The following is a 16,018-nucleotide window of genomic DNA, read 5'->3' as shown; positions in this document are numbered from 1 at the left end:
TGCCTGGCAGCTCACTGATCTTTCCCTGCATAGGGTCTAATGTAAAATCATCACACCAAGGTGGTTTGCAAAGCAGATTCTACACTCTTCACTTCTAGAGTTTCTCTGGAAGTCTTTCCTTCCATTTTCCCTTTTGTAATTTTTCTCTACCTCTGTAAAAATATGGCGTGAATGTGTAATCACTTCTTTAATGTCTGGTCTGCTGTTCCTCTTCTTTCTTTCTTTCTTTCTTTCTTTCTTTCTTTCTTTCTTTCTTTTCTTTCTTTTTTTTTTTTTTTTTTTTTTTTTTTTTTTTTTGAGACAGGGTTTCTCTGTGTAGCCCTGGGTGTCCTGGAACTCACTTTGTAGACCAGACTGGCCTTGAACTCAAATTCGCCTGCCTCTGCCTCCCAAGTGCTGGGATTAAAGACGTGCGCCACCTTGAATATCATTGTACTGATGGATTTTACCTCTGTGTCTCCCATTCTGCTGCTTTGTATGACTGCTAATCTTTGAGTGGGTCCCTTGTGGATTTGGATTTTGGATTTTGTCCCCTCAGTGTGCTCTGTGGTAGTTGCAGGTAAGTTGTGGAGAATTAATTGGATCCTCTAAACCAGTGGTCCTCAGCCTTCCTAATGCTGCGACCCTTTAGTATAGTGGTGACCTCCAGCCATAAAGTTATTTTCCTTGCTGCCCCAAAACTGTAATTTTGCAACTGTTATGAATCATACTGTAAATATCTGTCTTAGGTGACCCCTGTGAAAGGGTCATTTGACTCCTAAGGGGGTCTTAACTACAGGTTGAGAATTGCTGTTTTAAAGTCTGTGCTCCAGGGCTAATTTTGATGGCTCCAGGGTAGTATACTTGTAAGAACTATTCTGTGTCCCATGCATCACAAGGTCTTTCTGCTGTGCCTGATGGGAACATGCCTTCTCCCCAGCTCTGGGTGAGATCTGAGAAGTGTTTGACCTTCACTTCCTGGGACTTCTTTCCCTGGCCTTGGTTAATAGCCTTGTCTTGTCCTGGCACTGGTCAGTTCTTAGCCAGAGACTCAAGGAAGCCTTTTACAACCCAAGCTCCCCTCAGTACAGATGCCTCCCAGCTTCTCTGCCGCACAGATTCTGGCTTCCTCCATTTTCTCAATACAGATTAAGCGTTCCGTTTATGTCCCCATTCTGGAAATGACAGTCAGCTGGAACAGCCAAGGGATTTGCTTCTGTTTTCTTCCCTCACATCTCAGGTTGCTTGCCATGGTGAGAGAGTAAATCCAGTCTCCAATCTCAATCATGAGCAGACACAGACAGGTCTGCTGCTTGCCTTGAAAGTTTTATGGCAAAGACTTCCAGAAAAAAAATTGATACTTTGAGTTCAAATACAAGTGTCATTTATAAGTACAGGAATAGTAGAGCCGCTGTGGACTTGGAATCTAGAGCAGACTCTGAAGCTGCCCAGCACTTAACCTTATGTTTTCATATAGAAGCAGCTTCTGACTTACTCTTGTTGATCATATTTTTTTGTAGGCACCATACTGGACATACCTTTTATGTGCCCTGGGACTCTTTATCTACCAGTCACTGGATGCNATTGANGGGAAACAAGCCAGAAGGACAAACTCTTGCTCTCCCTTAGGGGAACTATTTGATCATGGTTGTGACTCTCTTTCCACAGGTAAATTAATGAAGTTTTGCTTTTCCTCTCTGGCTTCTCAATGACAAATCGGAGCTATTTTGAGTTGTCAGTGTCTTGCAGAGATAGATATTTGGGAGCAGCTTTGCCCAGCATGTTTTAAAAGTATATCCAAAAATTCCTTTTGTGCTAAAATGAGTTTGAGAGCTCCCCAGCTCGCTCCTGCATGTAATGCCTCTAACACCCCTTGAGTCAGACAGCTAAAATCTGTGTCCTTCTTTAGTATACAGGGGCAATAGTCCAGTGTCAATTAGAGTAGTTCTAGAGAGTTTGTCCCTCTTCAACTTCTTAAGGTTAAAAAGGCAAACTTCCTTGATGGGTAATGAGCTGGGCTGTCTAGGCAAAGAGTTTAAAGGAAATCTCAGGGTATCCTCAGAGTGGCTGCTACAACCACAGAGCTACATGCTAAACCTGGCTAGGATCAAGATGACCCCTCACTACCCTTTGCTTAAGCATAATTCTATCTCTATATCAGGAGTCTTACAAAATTGCCTGTTTCTGTCATGAATCTGATGCCATGCCACATCCTGAAAAGTACAGATAAAGACAGGAAAGATGAAAATCACAGTCCATTCCTGGATTCCCCTCCTTCTTGGGCATTTTAACTCAGGAACAACCGTCCCCTCCATAAAGTCTGCCTATAAAATGAACTATCCAGATCTCAGAAACACACCTTCCTCACTCAAGCAGTCTGACCCACCCCTATGGTTGAGTGCACCTTACTGTTTGTTTTGAGACGGTTGACACTTGAGCTCTCCGCCTGCTGGGCAACTGGTCTACCGCTGAGGTCTACCAGGTTCTTTGACGTTTTGTTTTCATCCTGGGTCGCACTAAGTTGTCCACCCATCTGTAAATCTATATAAAAAAAACAAACAAAAGTTGAATTTTGCATTATAAAAAGAATTCACCATTTTTTTAAGTGTATTGTATTTTAATGACAGGATTTAAGTCCCTTAAAACCATATTTCTAAACAGGTTAACTCAATAACTTGGTTTTATTTCCTAACTGTTCCTGAACTTGGTTTTTCAGTATTTATGGCCATCGGTGCTTCCATTGCTGTTCGCCTAGGCACGCATCCTGACTGGTTGTTTTTTTGCTCTTTCGTTGGGATGTTCATGTTTTACTGTGCTCATTGGCAGACTTACGTCTCAGGAGTGTTGAGATTTGGAAGGTAAGTATGTTTCTTAAGTTCTACATTTTACGATGCAACCAAATTCATTTTTATAATCTATAATGGCACCTGCTCATATCATGAAGTCAAAGCTGTGTTCAGTAATTAAAATTCTTGTGATTTATCAGAATAGCCACGAGTGCCAAACCTACAACTGTTTTGGTATTCCGCATGTCATAGCTACATTATTTGATAATAGTATTTTCTTCTAACCTTTATAGTTATATTATTTGACAATATTTTTCTTCCAATCTGCTCAGACTTATTAGTTCAAATAAGAATAGTTGTGATAGAAGAAAATAAAATAGTTTTTATTTTATTTATTGTACCAAGCAATTGAAAAGGGGATATACAGTATCTAAACACTACTGGGCTGCTCATAAAACAATGTAAGGATTTTTTGTTGTTGTTGAAATTTAAATAAAAAAAACAAAAAATCCTTTGATAGTGTTATATATGTAGCCCTGTCTGGCATAAAATTCACTATATAGACAAGGCTGGCCTCACACTCAGAGATCCCATTGCCTCTGCTAAGTGCTGGAATTAAAGGCATGTGCCACCATACCTGGCTAAAAATGATTTTTTTTTTTTGGTCAAATTATCATATACCCTAAAAGAGAGACCCCCCTGACAATAGTTACCAACAAAAGATGATCCAAAGACTCACCCATGGAAAACTAACATGAGAATACCCTATAGATGCTAGAGCTACACACTGCTTGGTCCATATGCGTTGGGTGTCTCCTCCTTAGACAGCTTTTTGCTAGTACAAAACCAGATGCTGTCCTGTCTGTTGAGGATTTGTATGTGTTTGCATATGCACACCCCTGTACTTAATATGCCTTTAAATGACATGACAGAGGACAGAGTTTAATGTAAATTTCTTTAAAGCCGTATGGTGAAGCTCATTTCTTATATATGCTCTTTACTTTCATCTAAAGAAAGGTCATTCCTTGATAACTACCCACTTTTCTGCTACTTCTAGTCACTAGGTAAAACCCACGCTAGTTGTGGATAGACCACGTATAATTCTGACTGTTACTGAAAATACTGTAACACAGATATTGAGTGTAAGTGTAATAGGTAAGAGTATTGACTTGGAGGTAGTCAACTGTTCTAGGATAGTCAATTGTTCCAATACAGGCATTGAGAAATAATTTTAATTCCCACCTCTCACCCAAAGAAAAAAATCTAAAACAAAAGACACCTCTAAATAATTTATAGCTCATCTAACATACAGGTTTTTAGCAGATGTTAACACTCCTCTTCTTTCTCTTCTGTAAAGTATCATACATAACATATGTGTGTTTACTTTGACCATTTCTCAGATAGGCTGGAAATTTGTGTTTGCTTGCCATTGATGTTGCAAATACTTGATGTCATTATTCACAGTTTTATTTGTGTGTTAAGAGTAAGTCCACTTTATTCCTTTAACTGTGCCCAAAATAACTCAGTCAAGAAGTTTTCTTCCATATCTTTTAAAAAACCTAATTCCCTACCTTTACTATATTTACTAAGAAATTATTATTCCTCTCATATCTAAAGACAGGTATCAAAGCAAAGATGTAAAAGTAGGTAGACAGAAAAATTTGGAATTCAGGGGAAAATATGTAGATTGGAGATATGGATTTAGTATGTAAGAAGACAGATTTTATCTTAAGGAGAGATAAAAATTGTTGAGAGGATTTGAAGTTGCAGATGAAATTCTGGAGCCAGTATTTTAGGAGCATGGTACTGCTTCAGCTATTTTTGAGAAATGACTATATGTAATATAGTATATGAGCTTATAAAATTGATAAAAAACATTTACTGATAACAATCATAATTAATCTTATTTTAAAACAAATACACAAATATGGATGCTTTATTAAAAACTAAGCAATGGGATTAGACAGGTATCTCCGACCTGGGTTCCATGGCTCTTCATAGCTCTCTGTAACTCCAATTTCAGGGATCTAACACTTTTCTGCTTCTATGGGTCCCAGGCATGCAGGTGGCACACAGGCCACGCTGGCAAAACACCCATACGTAAAGTAAAGCAATAAAGACAAAGCAGATTTGCATTCTAATGAGTTAGATGTGCTTATTTATTTTTACCTAAAGAATAAATCTTGATTATTTTATATTGAAGGACATAGAGCATCTTCAACATTTTCAGAGCCAATCATTTGTTTGCTTTTATAATTACCAGTGCTGATTTCACATAAATATATAATACAAATCGTCAGAAGTATGCTTAGAGCTATTATACAAATGACTAGTGTGGTGGTTTGAGTAAGAATATCCTGTTTTTTCTTATATATTCTTATATTTGTTCTTTGGTTGGTCATTCGAGAGTGCCACTGCTTGATGGACTCGAGAGCTGTGGCCTTGTTGGAGGAGGTATGGGTTTTTTGGGAAGAAGTGTGTCATTGGGGCTGAACTTTGGGGTTTCAAAAGCTCAAGCCAGGCCCAATATTTCTCTTTCTCTTGCTGTTGTCTGCTAATCCAAATGGAAAACTCTCAGCTCCCTCTCCAGCACCATGCCTGCTGTGTGCCACCATGCTTCCTGCCATAATGATCATGGACTAAACCTAGGAACTTTAAATCAGCTCCAATGGAATGTTTTCTTTTCTAAGAGTTGCCGAAGCATGGTGTCTCTTCACAAGAATATAACATTGACTAAGACAACAGAGAATTCTTTCAGAGTCCTAAATCAAGCTTCATCTAATGCCCTATTGAGAAACTCAAGTCAGCATCTCAAACTCAAAAAGAAATGTTTACAGTCATACATTCTAATAAACAGTTATTGATTTGATACTTACATACTAAGGAATGACTAGAGCAAACTGTTGTCTGTTTTTCATAATTAAACTACATGTTTCTCTACAAGCAGAAAACTTTGTATGAATAATAAAAGCCATGCAATTTATAATGTCCAACAGTCTTAACTCTGAACCAAGGCATTTCAGGCAGTGTTGGTTAGCACCATGTGGTGTGTATACTGCCGCCTTGTGTGCATGTTTTATGGGAGCACAGCAGATACTCTAGAGTCCTCACGAGTTGACTGTGACTTATTTGTTGTAATGTTTTCAGAAACTGTATACCATTGCTGCTTCTTTCGCAGCCCCCATACTCAGTTATGTGGGTTACAACCCAGAGTTGAGGATCCACGTTCTAGAAGGAAGCCTGGGAAGATACCTGTAGTGTGAAGTCTTTGCTACTCCGCTTTATGCTTTCTGTGGGTCCTGCTTCCAGTCACACTGCCCAGAGAATCTTTGGATCTGCAAATACACACACACATTAGCTTAGTTTTAATATGACATTTAGCTCAATGGTTGGGCACTTCTAAACCTCTGCTGGCTACCCTAGGCCCAATTGGGGAAGTATCCAGTGGCCACTTATCTGAAATCTCACGTGACTAGTTGGCTTTATCTCCTACAGCTCCTATGTCCATTCATATCCCACTGCTTCATGGTAATTTCTCCTCCCCCTGTATCCTAGCCCATGCAACTTCATCTATCTTCACCCCTCCCCTCCCTTCTCCCTTTGCCCAGCCATTGGCCATTGACATCTTTACTGATCAATCAAAAACCAGCACAGGACAAGGACCTTTAGCATTTGGGCACGCAGATTCCCAAGTGAATGAAAGCATGAGAACCAATCTCTGTTATAATAGACACCTAGCAAGATAAAGAGTCACAATAGGACATAGAATCAGACTCTAGCAAAGCAGTTCACAAAGGAGAGGGACTCTCAAACACTATAAGCAGGTTATGCAAGATGATCACTGATATTGAACCATTGCGTAATAGAAAGTCATTTGGGAATGTTGCTTAGTGGTAGAACACTTGCCTATCATATGTAAGAACCTGGATTCAGTCCCTCGCACTGAAAAAGAAACCATTTGTTTAAACAATTTCAGTTGAATAATGGGACCAAGGGCTAGACTATAGTAAATTTAATGGCACATATGAAGAGAGGAAGAGATTGTCGGTGTAGATGGATTTTTCAGTGCACCAACTTCTAGACCCGAACAAAAGAGTTTTACAATTTCTGAGGAGCATAAGCTAGGGGACTCATGTTGCTTGATTACTGCCTTTGAGAGAAATTTAAACATGTCTACACATGAAGCAGCAAAATAGCTGTAGGAACCAAAGAGTTATGGCGTTGGTAACTTAATAAGGAAAGCTGATAAATTCTCTCTACCTCATTCATGAAATTAACTTAAATGTTCAAGAAATTGCCTTAGACAAGTCTGGAGAGATGATTCAGCGGTTAAGAGCACTGGTTGCTCTTCCAAAGGACTTAGGTTTGGTTTCTAGCACCCAGTTCACGACCATTTGCAATTCTAGTTCCAAGGGCTGTGACACCCTCTTCTGGCCTTTGTGGGTACCAGACAAATATGGTGCATATTACATACATGAAGGCAAAGCACCCATACAGGTAGGAAGATATATGCATACATACATACATATATACATACATACATATGACAGTAAAGATGGCTCAGTGGGTGAAGGTGTTTGCTGCCAAGCCCAATGACCTGGGTTTGACTCCTGGGACATACATGGTAGACAGAAACAACCTGCTCAGGTTGTTTTCTGATCTCCATGGCACACATATACAAGCATACACACACGTACACACAATCATACACTCACTAAATAAGTGTATTAAAAGTTTAATAAAAAAGTGAACACTGCTGGGTGTGGTGGTGCATGCCTTTAATCCCAGCACTTGGGAGGCCGAGGCAGGCAGATTTCTGAGTTTGAGGCCAGTCTGGTCTACAAAGTGAGTTCCAGGACAGCCAGGGCTATACAGAGAAACCCTGTCTCCAAAAAAAAACCAAAAAAAAAAAAAAAAAGGTGAACACTGATCACCAAGAAGAGGAAGAAGAAAAGAAAGAATAAGTATTTGACTTGGGGCTGGGGGAGTGGCTCAGTGGGTAAAGTGCTTGTTGCAGTCACGGGGCCTGAGTTCAGATCCCCAGGTCCCACATAAAGCCAGGTGTAGCAGCAGATATCTATAATCACAGTGCTTCCATGACAAGATGGAAGGTGAAGACAGGAGAGTCCATAGAAATGTGCAGGTTGGCCAGCCTGGCATGTGCACAGCAAATGACAAAGACACTATTCTCAAACAAGACACAAAGTGAAGCCTAACAACTGAGGTCATCCTGTGACCTCCTCATCAGCCTGCACTCACATACCATATATACCAATAATAATGACAGCAACAAGAAACAATTTGCCTTAAGGCATATAATTACTTATGTATTATTATGAGTGTTTTGTGATATATTTAAAAAATAGCACATAATTCTTTTGAGAAATTTAAACTACACATATGTATCAAGTAGAAAATAAGTGTCTGGGTGGTACACTAAGGTACCTTGGTGTCCCCTCTAAAGAGAATGGGAAGGGACAATGGGGGAGGGGCTTGTAAGGGTGGGACTGGAAAGAGAGGAAGAAAGGGGCTGTGATTGGAATATAAGTGAATAAAAAAAAAAAACCTCAAAAAAGTCTTGTTTCTGTAGTTTGAGTAACTTCTTGCAATCTGTACATGTTATACAGTAATTTTTCTCTGCCTATACTGATCTTCACCTGTGTGAGAACAAATGTTGTTCTTTTCCACCCTGCACAGTCAGCTGATACAGAATTTAGTGAGGGGTATAAAGACATAAAGGTTAAAACCCAGCCAGGTCTGTGTCGTTGATCTGCATCTGTGTCATACAATATGTGTTAACTCACATTCATGTTCAAGAACTTTGTTTACAAACACTCGCTGCTCTTGGTTCTTCCTCTGTAGGGTGGATGTAACTGAGATCCAGGTAGCTTTAGTGATCGTCTTTATGTTGTCTACATTTGGAGGAGCAACAATGTGGGACTATACGGTAAATCTAAATATTTAAATTTACATGTAAATGCTTTTTATGTGCACAGGAAGGTACTAGATTATTGCCTGTCTTTAAAAATCCTTGTAGTTATATTTAACATTCACTCTCTTTTGTAAGCTTTTTCTTTCCTTTGATAATACTAATATTCTGTGTGCTATCTTTATATGACATTTACTTCTGTAATGAATGTTTTATTGCACAGAAGAAAATCTCCCTATTTTATGATACAAAAGAGAAAAAATGTGCTGAAATTACAAATATTTTAATAGAATTCATAAGATATATTTGAAATTTATCCCTAAATATCCTCTGCCTCAATGCATATGCATCAAACACTTAGACATAGTTTTTTAAAATCAAGGCTTACTTTAAAATAATGAAAAACTTCCCTGTGGCACTTACCTATTTCAGATTCTCAGTTAGTCTTCATACCCATAAGGTCACAGACAGGCTTTTTACATACTGTCAAGTAGCCCTATGTTCCCCAAGGCCCACTCCTTCCCATATGAACACTAGAATCCAGGATATTCTACCACTGACCTGACTTTACTGGCTGCTGAATGGGAACCAAGAGGCAGTTGCAGTTCTAGTCATTAAGTCAGGTGCACTTGTCTTCAGTTTGCAATTGAATCTTAAACTTGTTTCATTTAGGGTTTTCAGCAGTAACATATGGGGGGGAAAATCTCATGCTGTGGTACTTTTGGTTTTCTACATTTAGTGTTTTCCTCTCTAGTTTCTATAAATTTGGGCATCATTTCTCAAAGTCTATTTTCAAAGTATAATAGCCTATAGCACCCAGCAATTCATTATTACTGTTTTTAAATCCTTTGCTGCCTTTGGAAGTTGTCTTGAACAACAGTTGACCAACAGGTAAATATATCACTAGAGGTTTAATCCTGGGTCTTAACTACAGTCTTTTTGCATGCACACATGTGGTATTCATCACATGTATAGTGCGGACCATGGTGTCTGCCTTTTCTGTGATGCTGCCTTTTAGAAGCTACTAAGTTCCAGTGAACCATGCTTTCTCATGTTTAAGTCAGATAAAGGCTTGGGAAATTAACTATTTGATTATAATCCTATAAACGAACTGAACTGATTTGATGGATTCGTTTTTCAGTTAGTAAAGCAGTCTCAGAAAAGTTCCTGTTAGTATTGCAGAAGCTCAGGTTTGGTTTTGTGGAAAAGGGTAGCCCATTGTACACAGTCATGTCACATTTCTTTCTATTTAACAGGAAGGGAAATTCTATTCTTTTAATGGTTTGCTTGTTTCCTCTACCCCCAAAGATACCTATTCTAGAAATAAAACTGAAGATTGTTCCGGTTCTTGGAGTTGTAGGTGGATTAATATTTTCCTGTTCAAATTATTTCCATGTGATCCTCCATGGTGGTGTTGGCAAGAATGGATCTACTATTGCAGTAAGACAACACTTTTGTCACCTTTCAATAGTAATACGTAATAAATTTTCACTGTATAAAAAGATAATCAAATACCCTAAAACTCAAGAATGGCGAAAGAAAGCAATTATCTTGAAGAGTTTATTGTGACACGTAACACAAAAGCATTTTAAAAACAATTTAGACTTAAAACATTCTTCTTTCTTTTCATGTTTTGTAATTGCACCTAGTAACCATTAGTATTAAGTATTACCGGTGCAGTCTGTTTGCTTTCATTTTTTGCCTAGACCAAACCAGTGGCAAGAAGAGTGGAGCATTAGTTCTGGATTGATTCCGAAGGTCAAAGGTTTCATAGATGGGATAATTTATGACTTATAAATTTTCTTAAAATTTTTACTGAAATATACATTAAGGAACTAGTCTGATGACTTGGAACTAAAATTTTAACCTTATTTCTGGAGTACAAATGACTGTCTATGTTCTTTCTACTTTGCTTATACTATCATAATTTGTGGATTTATTCATATTTGTTTTAAACAGTCAGGACTTTTAAGTAAAAAGGAGACAATTTCTGACACTTTTGATATCTACATATTTAAAGTCTCTTACCTTCAAGATAGTTGACCATAAGAGGGTAGTGCTTAGTCAGATGTTATTAGTTTTTATAAAACTGTTAGAATGGCTTTTAAGAATGGCTTTAAACTGCTGGGCAGTGGTGGCACACGCCTTTAATCCCAGCACTTGGGAGGCAGAGGCAGGTGGATTTCTGAGTTCGAGGCCAGCCTGGTCTACAAAGTGAGTGCCAGGACAGCCAGGGCTACACAGAGAAACCCTGTCTCAAAAAACCAAAAAAAAAAAAAAAAAAAATGACTTTAAACTACAGCATTCTTTAATTTCTTTGGTTCTCTGACTCAAAATGTCCTTCTGGATTTATTGATTTAAAACAGGGTTTAATTTTAGGGTTTTGTTTTGTTTTGTTTTGTTTGTTTGCTTGTTTGTTTGGGGGAGAGAGAGTCTCTTTCCGTAGATCTGAGAGTCCTGAAGCTTGACCAGGCCAGCCTCAAACTTACTATACCCAACTTGAATAAGATTAAATTACCAAGAGTAATAAACAGAAGATAGAGTATTTTTAGTTACAAGAATTCTCATCTTCCTAAATAACCTGTAAATTGCCTCTCAAGACAGTTTCAAAAGACTTCCATAATTAATAAAGTCTCAAAATTTTAGGGTATCACTAATAATTCAAAAGCAAATTATAAGACACCAAATAATAAAATTAATTTAGGTACAGAGTTTCTCATCTACCTGTAACAACTGTTTTTGAGGTGTTTTTTCTGCTGACCTTAGTATAATACTGTGTTTTAGGTACTTGGGAATAAATATTGCTTGACCATGGGTAATAAAATAGAACAACAACAGGGGCATAATAAGTTCCAATAAAGAAAATTAGATTTAGTAAGGGTTCAATATCCATGTAGAGAATATTTTACCAAGAAATAATTATTAAATGTTTAAAATATGAATTAAGTGGAACTCAAGCTAGGAAGTAATTTCTAACTGAAAAAGGTGGGTTTTCAACTAGAAAAATAAACAAACTAGGATCACATTCCAGTGTATGACTCTCTCAAACACTGGGATTGGTGCAGATTTTTAAAACTGAATTAAAGAGAAGAGTATAATATGTAAAACATACAAAGCACTATTACCCAATATTATTACTTAGAACAAAGTTTTAAAATTTTTTTGAGGCAGGGTCTCTTTGTATAGTTCTGACTATAATTTATAGTTAATTCTAGCTTAAAACATATAAACTTTAAAGAATTAGGTTGTTTTAATGAACGCATTGGTGGTTATGGAGTCAGTAAGTCTCAATGCTAAGGGGATTTCAACATTTTATTTAGGATAAGAGTCAATTTACACCGAAGAAAGTTTAATGACATAGAATATATAAGTGTATATGTAGAAAGAAACCAGGGTTAAATTGAGTCCTTCCTAATCAATGGTTCTCATATTTTGTAGTTAACAAATTTTATTTTGACATGTTTACAAAAATTCATTGGCAGACCTAAGTATTAATGGCCTTTGACTTAGTAGAAGTTGATATAGAAAATCTAATTGTCAATTTTGTTTGTTGTTAGAGCATGTATATGTAAAATTGAATCAATATCTGTTGTGCCCATATCATTTTCTGTGTAACTCAAGGATTCTGAGAAAGTTTGAATTAGGCCATATACTAGCTATATTCTTTATTCTCTAGTTGTTTGCACAAAATAGATGTGCCAGGTTTGGTGGCACATGCTTATAATTCCAACATTTGATGGTTGGTGGCAGGAGGATCAAGGTTAAGTGACAATGAATTTGAGGCCAATTTTGGCCACATGAGACCCTGTCTCAAAAAAAAAAAAATGTTTGCAATATTCTTTCCCCTGCCTACTCTCTTAGCAGGGACTGTTAAACTTTCTAGGACTGTATAAATCTTACTACTTGAAGCCTGAGAATAGCCTCTCCTTCCCCAGGACATAGAAAGCAAAGGGTCACTGGTCAGTGGATAATTCTGCACAAATACTCCCTTTTGATGGAAGCCCTCTTCCTCTCCTCCACAAGAGGCTGAAAGACCTTGCTTCTTGTAGCCATCAAGTGTCTCATTGCTGTGGTTGGTGCTTCATACCCAGAAATAATCACAGATTTCCAGCCCCTGTAATAACCCACTAGACCAGAAGCTACTATTATACAAAGAACACTTGAGAAAAATGTACTTTATATGCAGAGTTAACATTTATATCTGCTGCTCTGTGTAAAAATGGCAGTTTGTATGAGATACCTAAATTGTCTTAAAGAGTCTTGTAATCCAGATCTTTGATACTGTATTACAGCAACTTTCAAGTAGCTGCTTGGTGTGCAGCAGTGGCACCCCCATACCCAAGACTGGGTTTGACTGTACCACAAAAGGGTACAGTCCAGCTACCAAGGCTTGAAACAGCTTAATAATTCTTTTTTTTTTCTCTCTGTGCAGTCCTGACTGTCCTGAACTCACTCTGTAGAGCAGGCTGGCCTCGAACTCAGAAATCCACCTGCCTCTGCCTCCCAAGTGCTGGGATTAAAGGCGTGTGCCACCACTGCCTGGCTTGACCTTCTGTCTCATTTACACCTGCTAGAAGGAAGTCTCTATTTGACAGATTGCTTTATTGATTAATCTCTTGGGTCTGGCCGACCAATATCCTTGCCCTCTTCCAAGCTCCCATGATCAGGACCGTGGCCTTGTGTGAGTATGGTTTGTCCCAGAGTTGATTGCTGCTTCTACTTCACAAAGAATATATTCCAAAAAAAATCATGGTCTTGTCTCTGCTAAAATTAAGATTAAAATGCCCAAGAAATGAAAGTGAAAACACATTCTGGTAATTTACTGGGGCTTTTCAATGTATGTGTATGTGCGCGTGAGAGAGAGAGAGAGAGAGAGAGGAGAGAGAGAGACATTATGGTATGTTGTTGTATATCACTTTTCTGTATTCACAGGTCTTATACATTTACTATCAGTCATACTTTATATTATCTTTTGATTACAAGTGGTAATTGTGGTAATTGTTTTCTTTTTATCTCTCAGGGCACCAGTGTCTTGTCACCTGGACTCCACATAGGATTAATTATTATATTGGCAATAATGATCTATAAAAAGTCTGCAACAAATGTGTTTGAAAAACACCCTTGCCTTTATACTTTAGTGTTTGGATGTGTCTTTGCTAAAGTTGCACAAAAATTGGTGGTAAGAAATTCTTTTATAAAAGATTCATGATATATAAATATTATAGTCTTTCAACCACAAATCTGGAAACAATTTCTTATAAAATGTTGGTTTTCCATTATGGTGTCAGTAGCATAACAAATAGCTGTTTGTGTTCCAAGTAAAACTGGGAGTTAATAGTGTATAATCCCAGCACTCAGGAGACAGAGGCAGGTGGATTTCTGAGTTCAAGGCCAGCCTGGTCTACAAAGTGAGTTCCAGGACAGCCAGGGCTATATAGAAAAATCCTATCTCGAAAAACAAATAAAAAAAAAGTGTATTCAATTACTTTTTCAATAATAGTCAATTATTAGATTAGAACTTTTAATAAGCTATCCTCTCATGAATGAGATTTATATTAAGTATTCCTTTATCAAATATGAAATGGAATTGTCTTAATAGTGAATTAATGTTTTGTGTCCTACAAAGTTAGAGCAAAAATATTTAAAACTTAATACTGAAATAATTTTATTTGCTTTTTTTATAGATAGCTCACATGACGAAAAGTGAACTATATCTTCAAGACACTGTCTTTATTGGGCCAGGTCTTTTATTTTTAGACCAATACTTTAATAATTTTATAGATGAATATGTTGTTCTGTGGATAGCAATGGTAAGTACTTTCTCACTTTTACTTTATATCTATACATATATATAAACCCTCACCCATCTAAATAACACCCCTCCTAATTCATGTTCTTTTAAAAAATAATTCAGCGAGTCCAATTTCTACTGCCCATATATTCTTGGGTATGGGAGCTTACCTCTGCTCCTTCAGGAAATGAATACTAATATCTTGGTGAGCTTCTCTTTCTACTGAGGCATCTATGACCAACATTAGCCAATTTTTTTCTGGGCTTTGTTTTCTTAAGGTATTTGACTCTAGTCCTTTAATTTTTTAATATAACAGAGTTTCGTGTATGCTTCTCTCAACTACAGCTTCTTTTCTAGGCCTTTTAAGTTTTTAAATGTTAAAGGAGTAAAACTATGTGAACAGCTCCTTCTGCTAGGAAATTTGTGGCTTCCTTCAATGGCAGAAAGCTGGTAGAATGTGGGGTCAGAATACTTAGGTCCTTCTACTTTTGAGCATTTGTATTGTAACTGTAGTCTTTTTACCTCTATGCTTCAATTTCAATAAATACCCAGAGTATCTGTACATTGTGGCACATACTTGTAACTCCAGCACTTGGGAAGCTGAGGTAAGAGGAGTGATATGAGTTAAAAGGCCAGCCTGGGCTACATAGTCAAAAGGCCAACCAGGACTATAGAGCCCAGATCTTATTTAAAAAAAGAACATGAAAGGTATGTACTCTAAAATACAGTATTTTTAGTTAGGAATTTTAAGGACATCTGAGATGGGAGTTGGCTAATAGAAACTTAATTGTATTTTTTATAAAAGATGAATCAATAACCCACTTTGTATTTTATGTTTTGCTTCTAAAGGTCATTTCCTCATTTGATATGATGATATACTTTACTTCTTTGTGCCTGCAAATTTCAAGACACCTTCATCTAAATATCTTCAAGACTTCATGTCAACAAGCACCGGAACAGGTTTACAAGCATATTGACTGACTAGTAGCCCAAGGAAAAGAGGAGAAGCAGTTAGGGGAACCCATGTATGAAGGATATCCCCCTATACAGGAGGCTAGTATACTAACTATAAGGTTATGTTTAAGTATAAAATATAAATCTGTAGCTTCCATTATGTCTACATCAATAATGAATCCCTTGTCGTTGACTTATCACATATGTTATCAATGTAATATAATGTATGCATTAGAAACAAGAACAAAAAATATATTTAAATATTAAGGACAATAGGAAATTGTAACCCAATAAGTCTAAATAGCATTATGTCTACAAAACACCTATCAGACTTGGGGTTTGATTGCCAAAGGATTACACAAATATTCAGAACTTAAAAGAACTTAAAAGTGACATTTGATTGATACAACTTGAAAAGTGAGCTCATAATACTAAGTATCTAATGATAATACTATGAGTCAAGTGATACACTGAGATATTTGTATGTACTAACCATTGTTCAAAAGAGGTATGCTAATTATAGACATACTTTAGTATGCTATCTAGAATTTAAAGCAATGATTGTGGGATTCTGTTGTA

General features: G+C 37.2%; 2 protein-coding genes across 4 annotated transcripts in view; one reads left to right on the top strand and one right to left on the bottom strand.

The window, feature by feature from the left end:
* The window catches only part of Chpt1 (choline phosphotransferase 1), a 30,191-nt gene that overhangs the window by 12,383 nt on the left and 1,790 nt on the right, over positions 1 to 16,018 (top strand). Inside the window, exons 2-8 of one of the 3 annotated variants that reach the window (XR_002378902.2) lie at positions 1,500 to 1,647; positions 2,696 to 2,837; positions 8,628 to 8,712; positions 10,003 to 10,134; positions 13,715 to 13,873; positions 14,379 to 14,504; positions 15,335 to 15,538. Coding sequence is in view for 2 of the 3 variants with exons in the window: in XM_029482493.1 (XP_029338353.1) it covers positions 1,500 to 1,647; positions 2,696 to 2,837; positions 8,628 to 8,712; positions 10,003 to 10,134; positions 13,715 to 13,873; positions 14,379 to 14,504; positions 15,335 to 15,466 (924 nt within the window). In the remaining variant the exon portion in view is untranslated. The remainder of the gene's footprint in view (positions 1 to 1,499; positions 1,648 to 2,695; positions 2,838 to 8,627; positions 8,713 to 10,002; positions 10,135 to 13,714; positions 13,874 to 14,378; positions 14,505 to 15,334; positions 15,539 to 16,018) is intronic. The other 2 variants (XM_021174026.2, XM_029482493.1) reach the window with 2 other exon arrangements.
* The window catches only part of Sycp3 (synaptonemal complex protein 3), a 28,548-nt gene continuing 14,918 nt past the window's right edge, over positions 2,389 to 16,018 (bottom strand). Inside the window, exons 9-10 of the mRNA XM_021174028.2 lie at positions 6,018 to 6,100; positions 2,389 to 2,520 (exon numbers count right to left, since the gene is read on the bottom strand). Of these exons, the coding sequence (XP_021029687.2) occupies positions 6,047 to 6,100 (54 nt within the window). The 3' untranslated portion in view covers positions 2,389 to 2,520; positions 6,018 to 6,046. The remainder of the gene's footprint in view (positions 2,521 to 6,017; positions 6,101 to 16,018) is intronic.

This window comes from Mus caroli, chromosome 10 (assembly GCF_900094665.2).
Source record: "Mus caroli chromosome 10, CAROLI_EIJ_v1.1, whole genome shotgun sequence".
Lineage (NCBI taxonomy): Eukaryota > Metazoa > Chordata > Mammalia > Rodentia > Muridae > Mus > Mus caroli.
The sequence above is the reverse complement of the archived record's forward strand: the minus strand, read 5'-3'. Positions and strand labels throughout refer to the sequence as shown.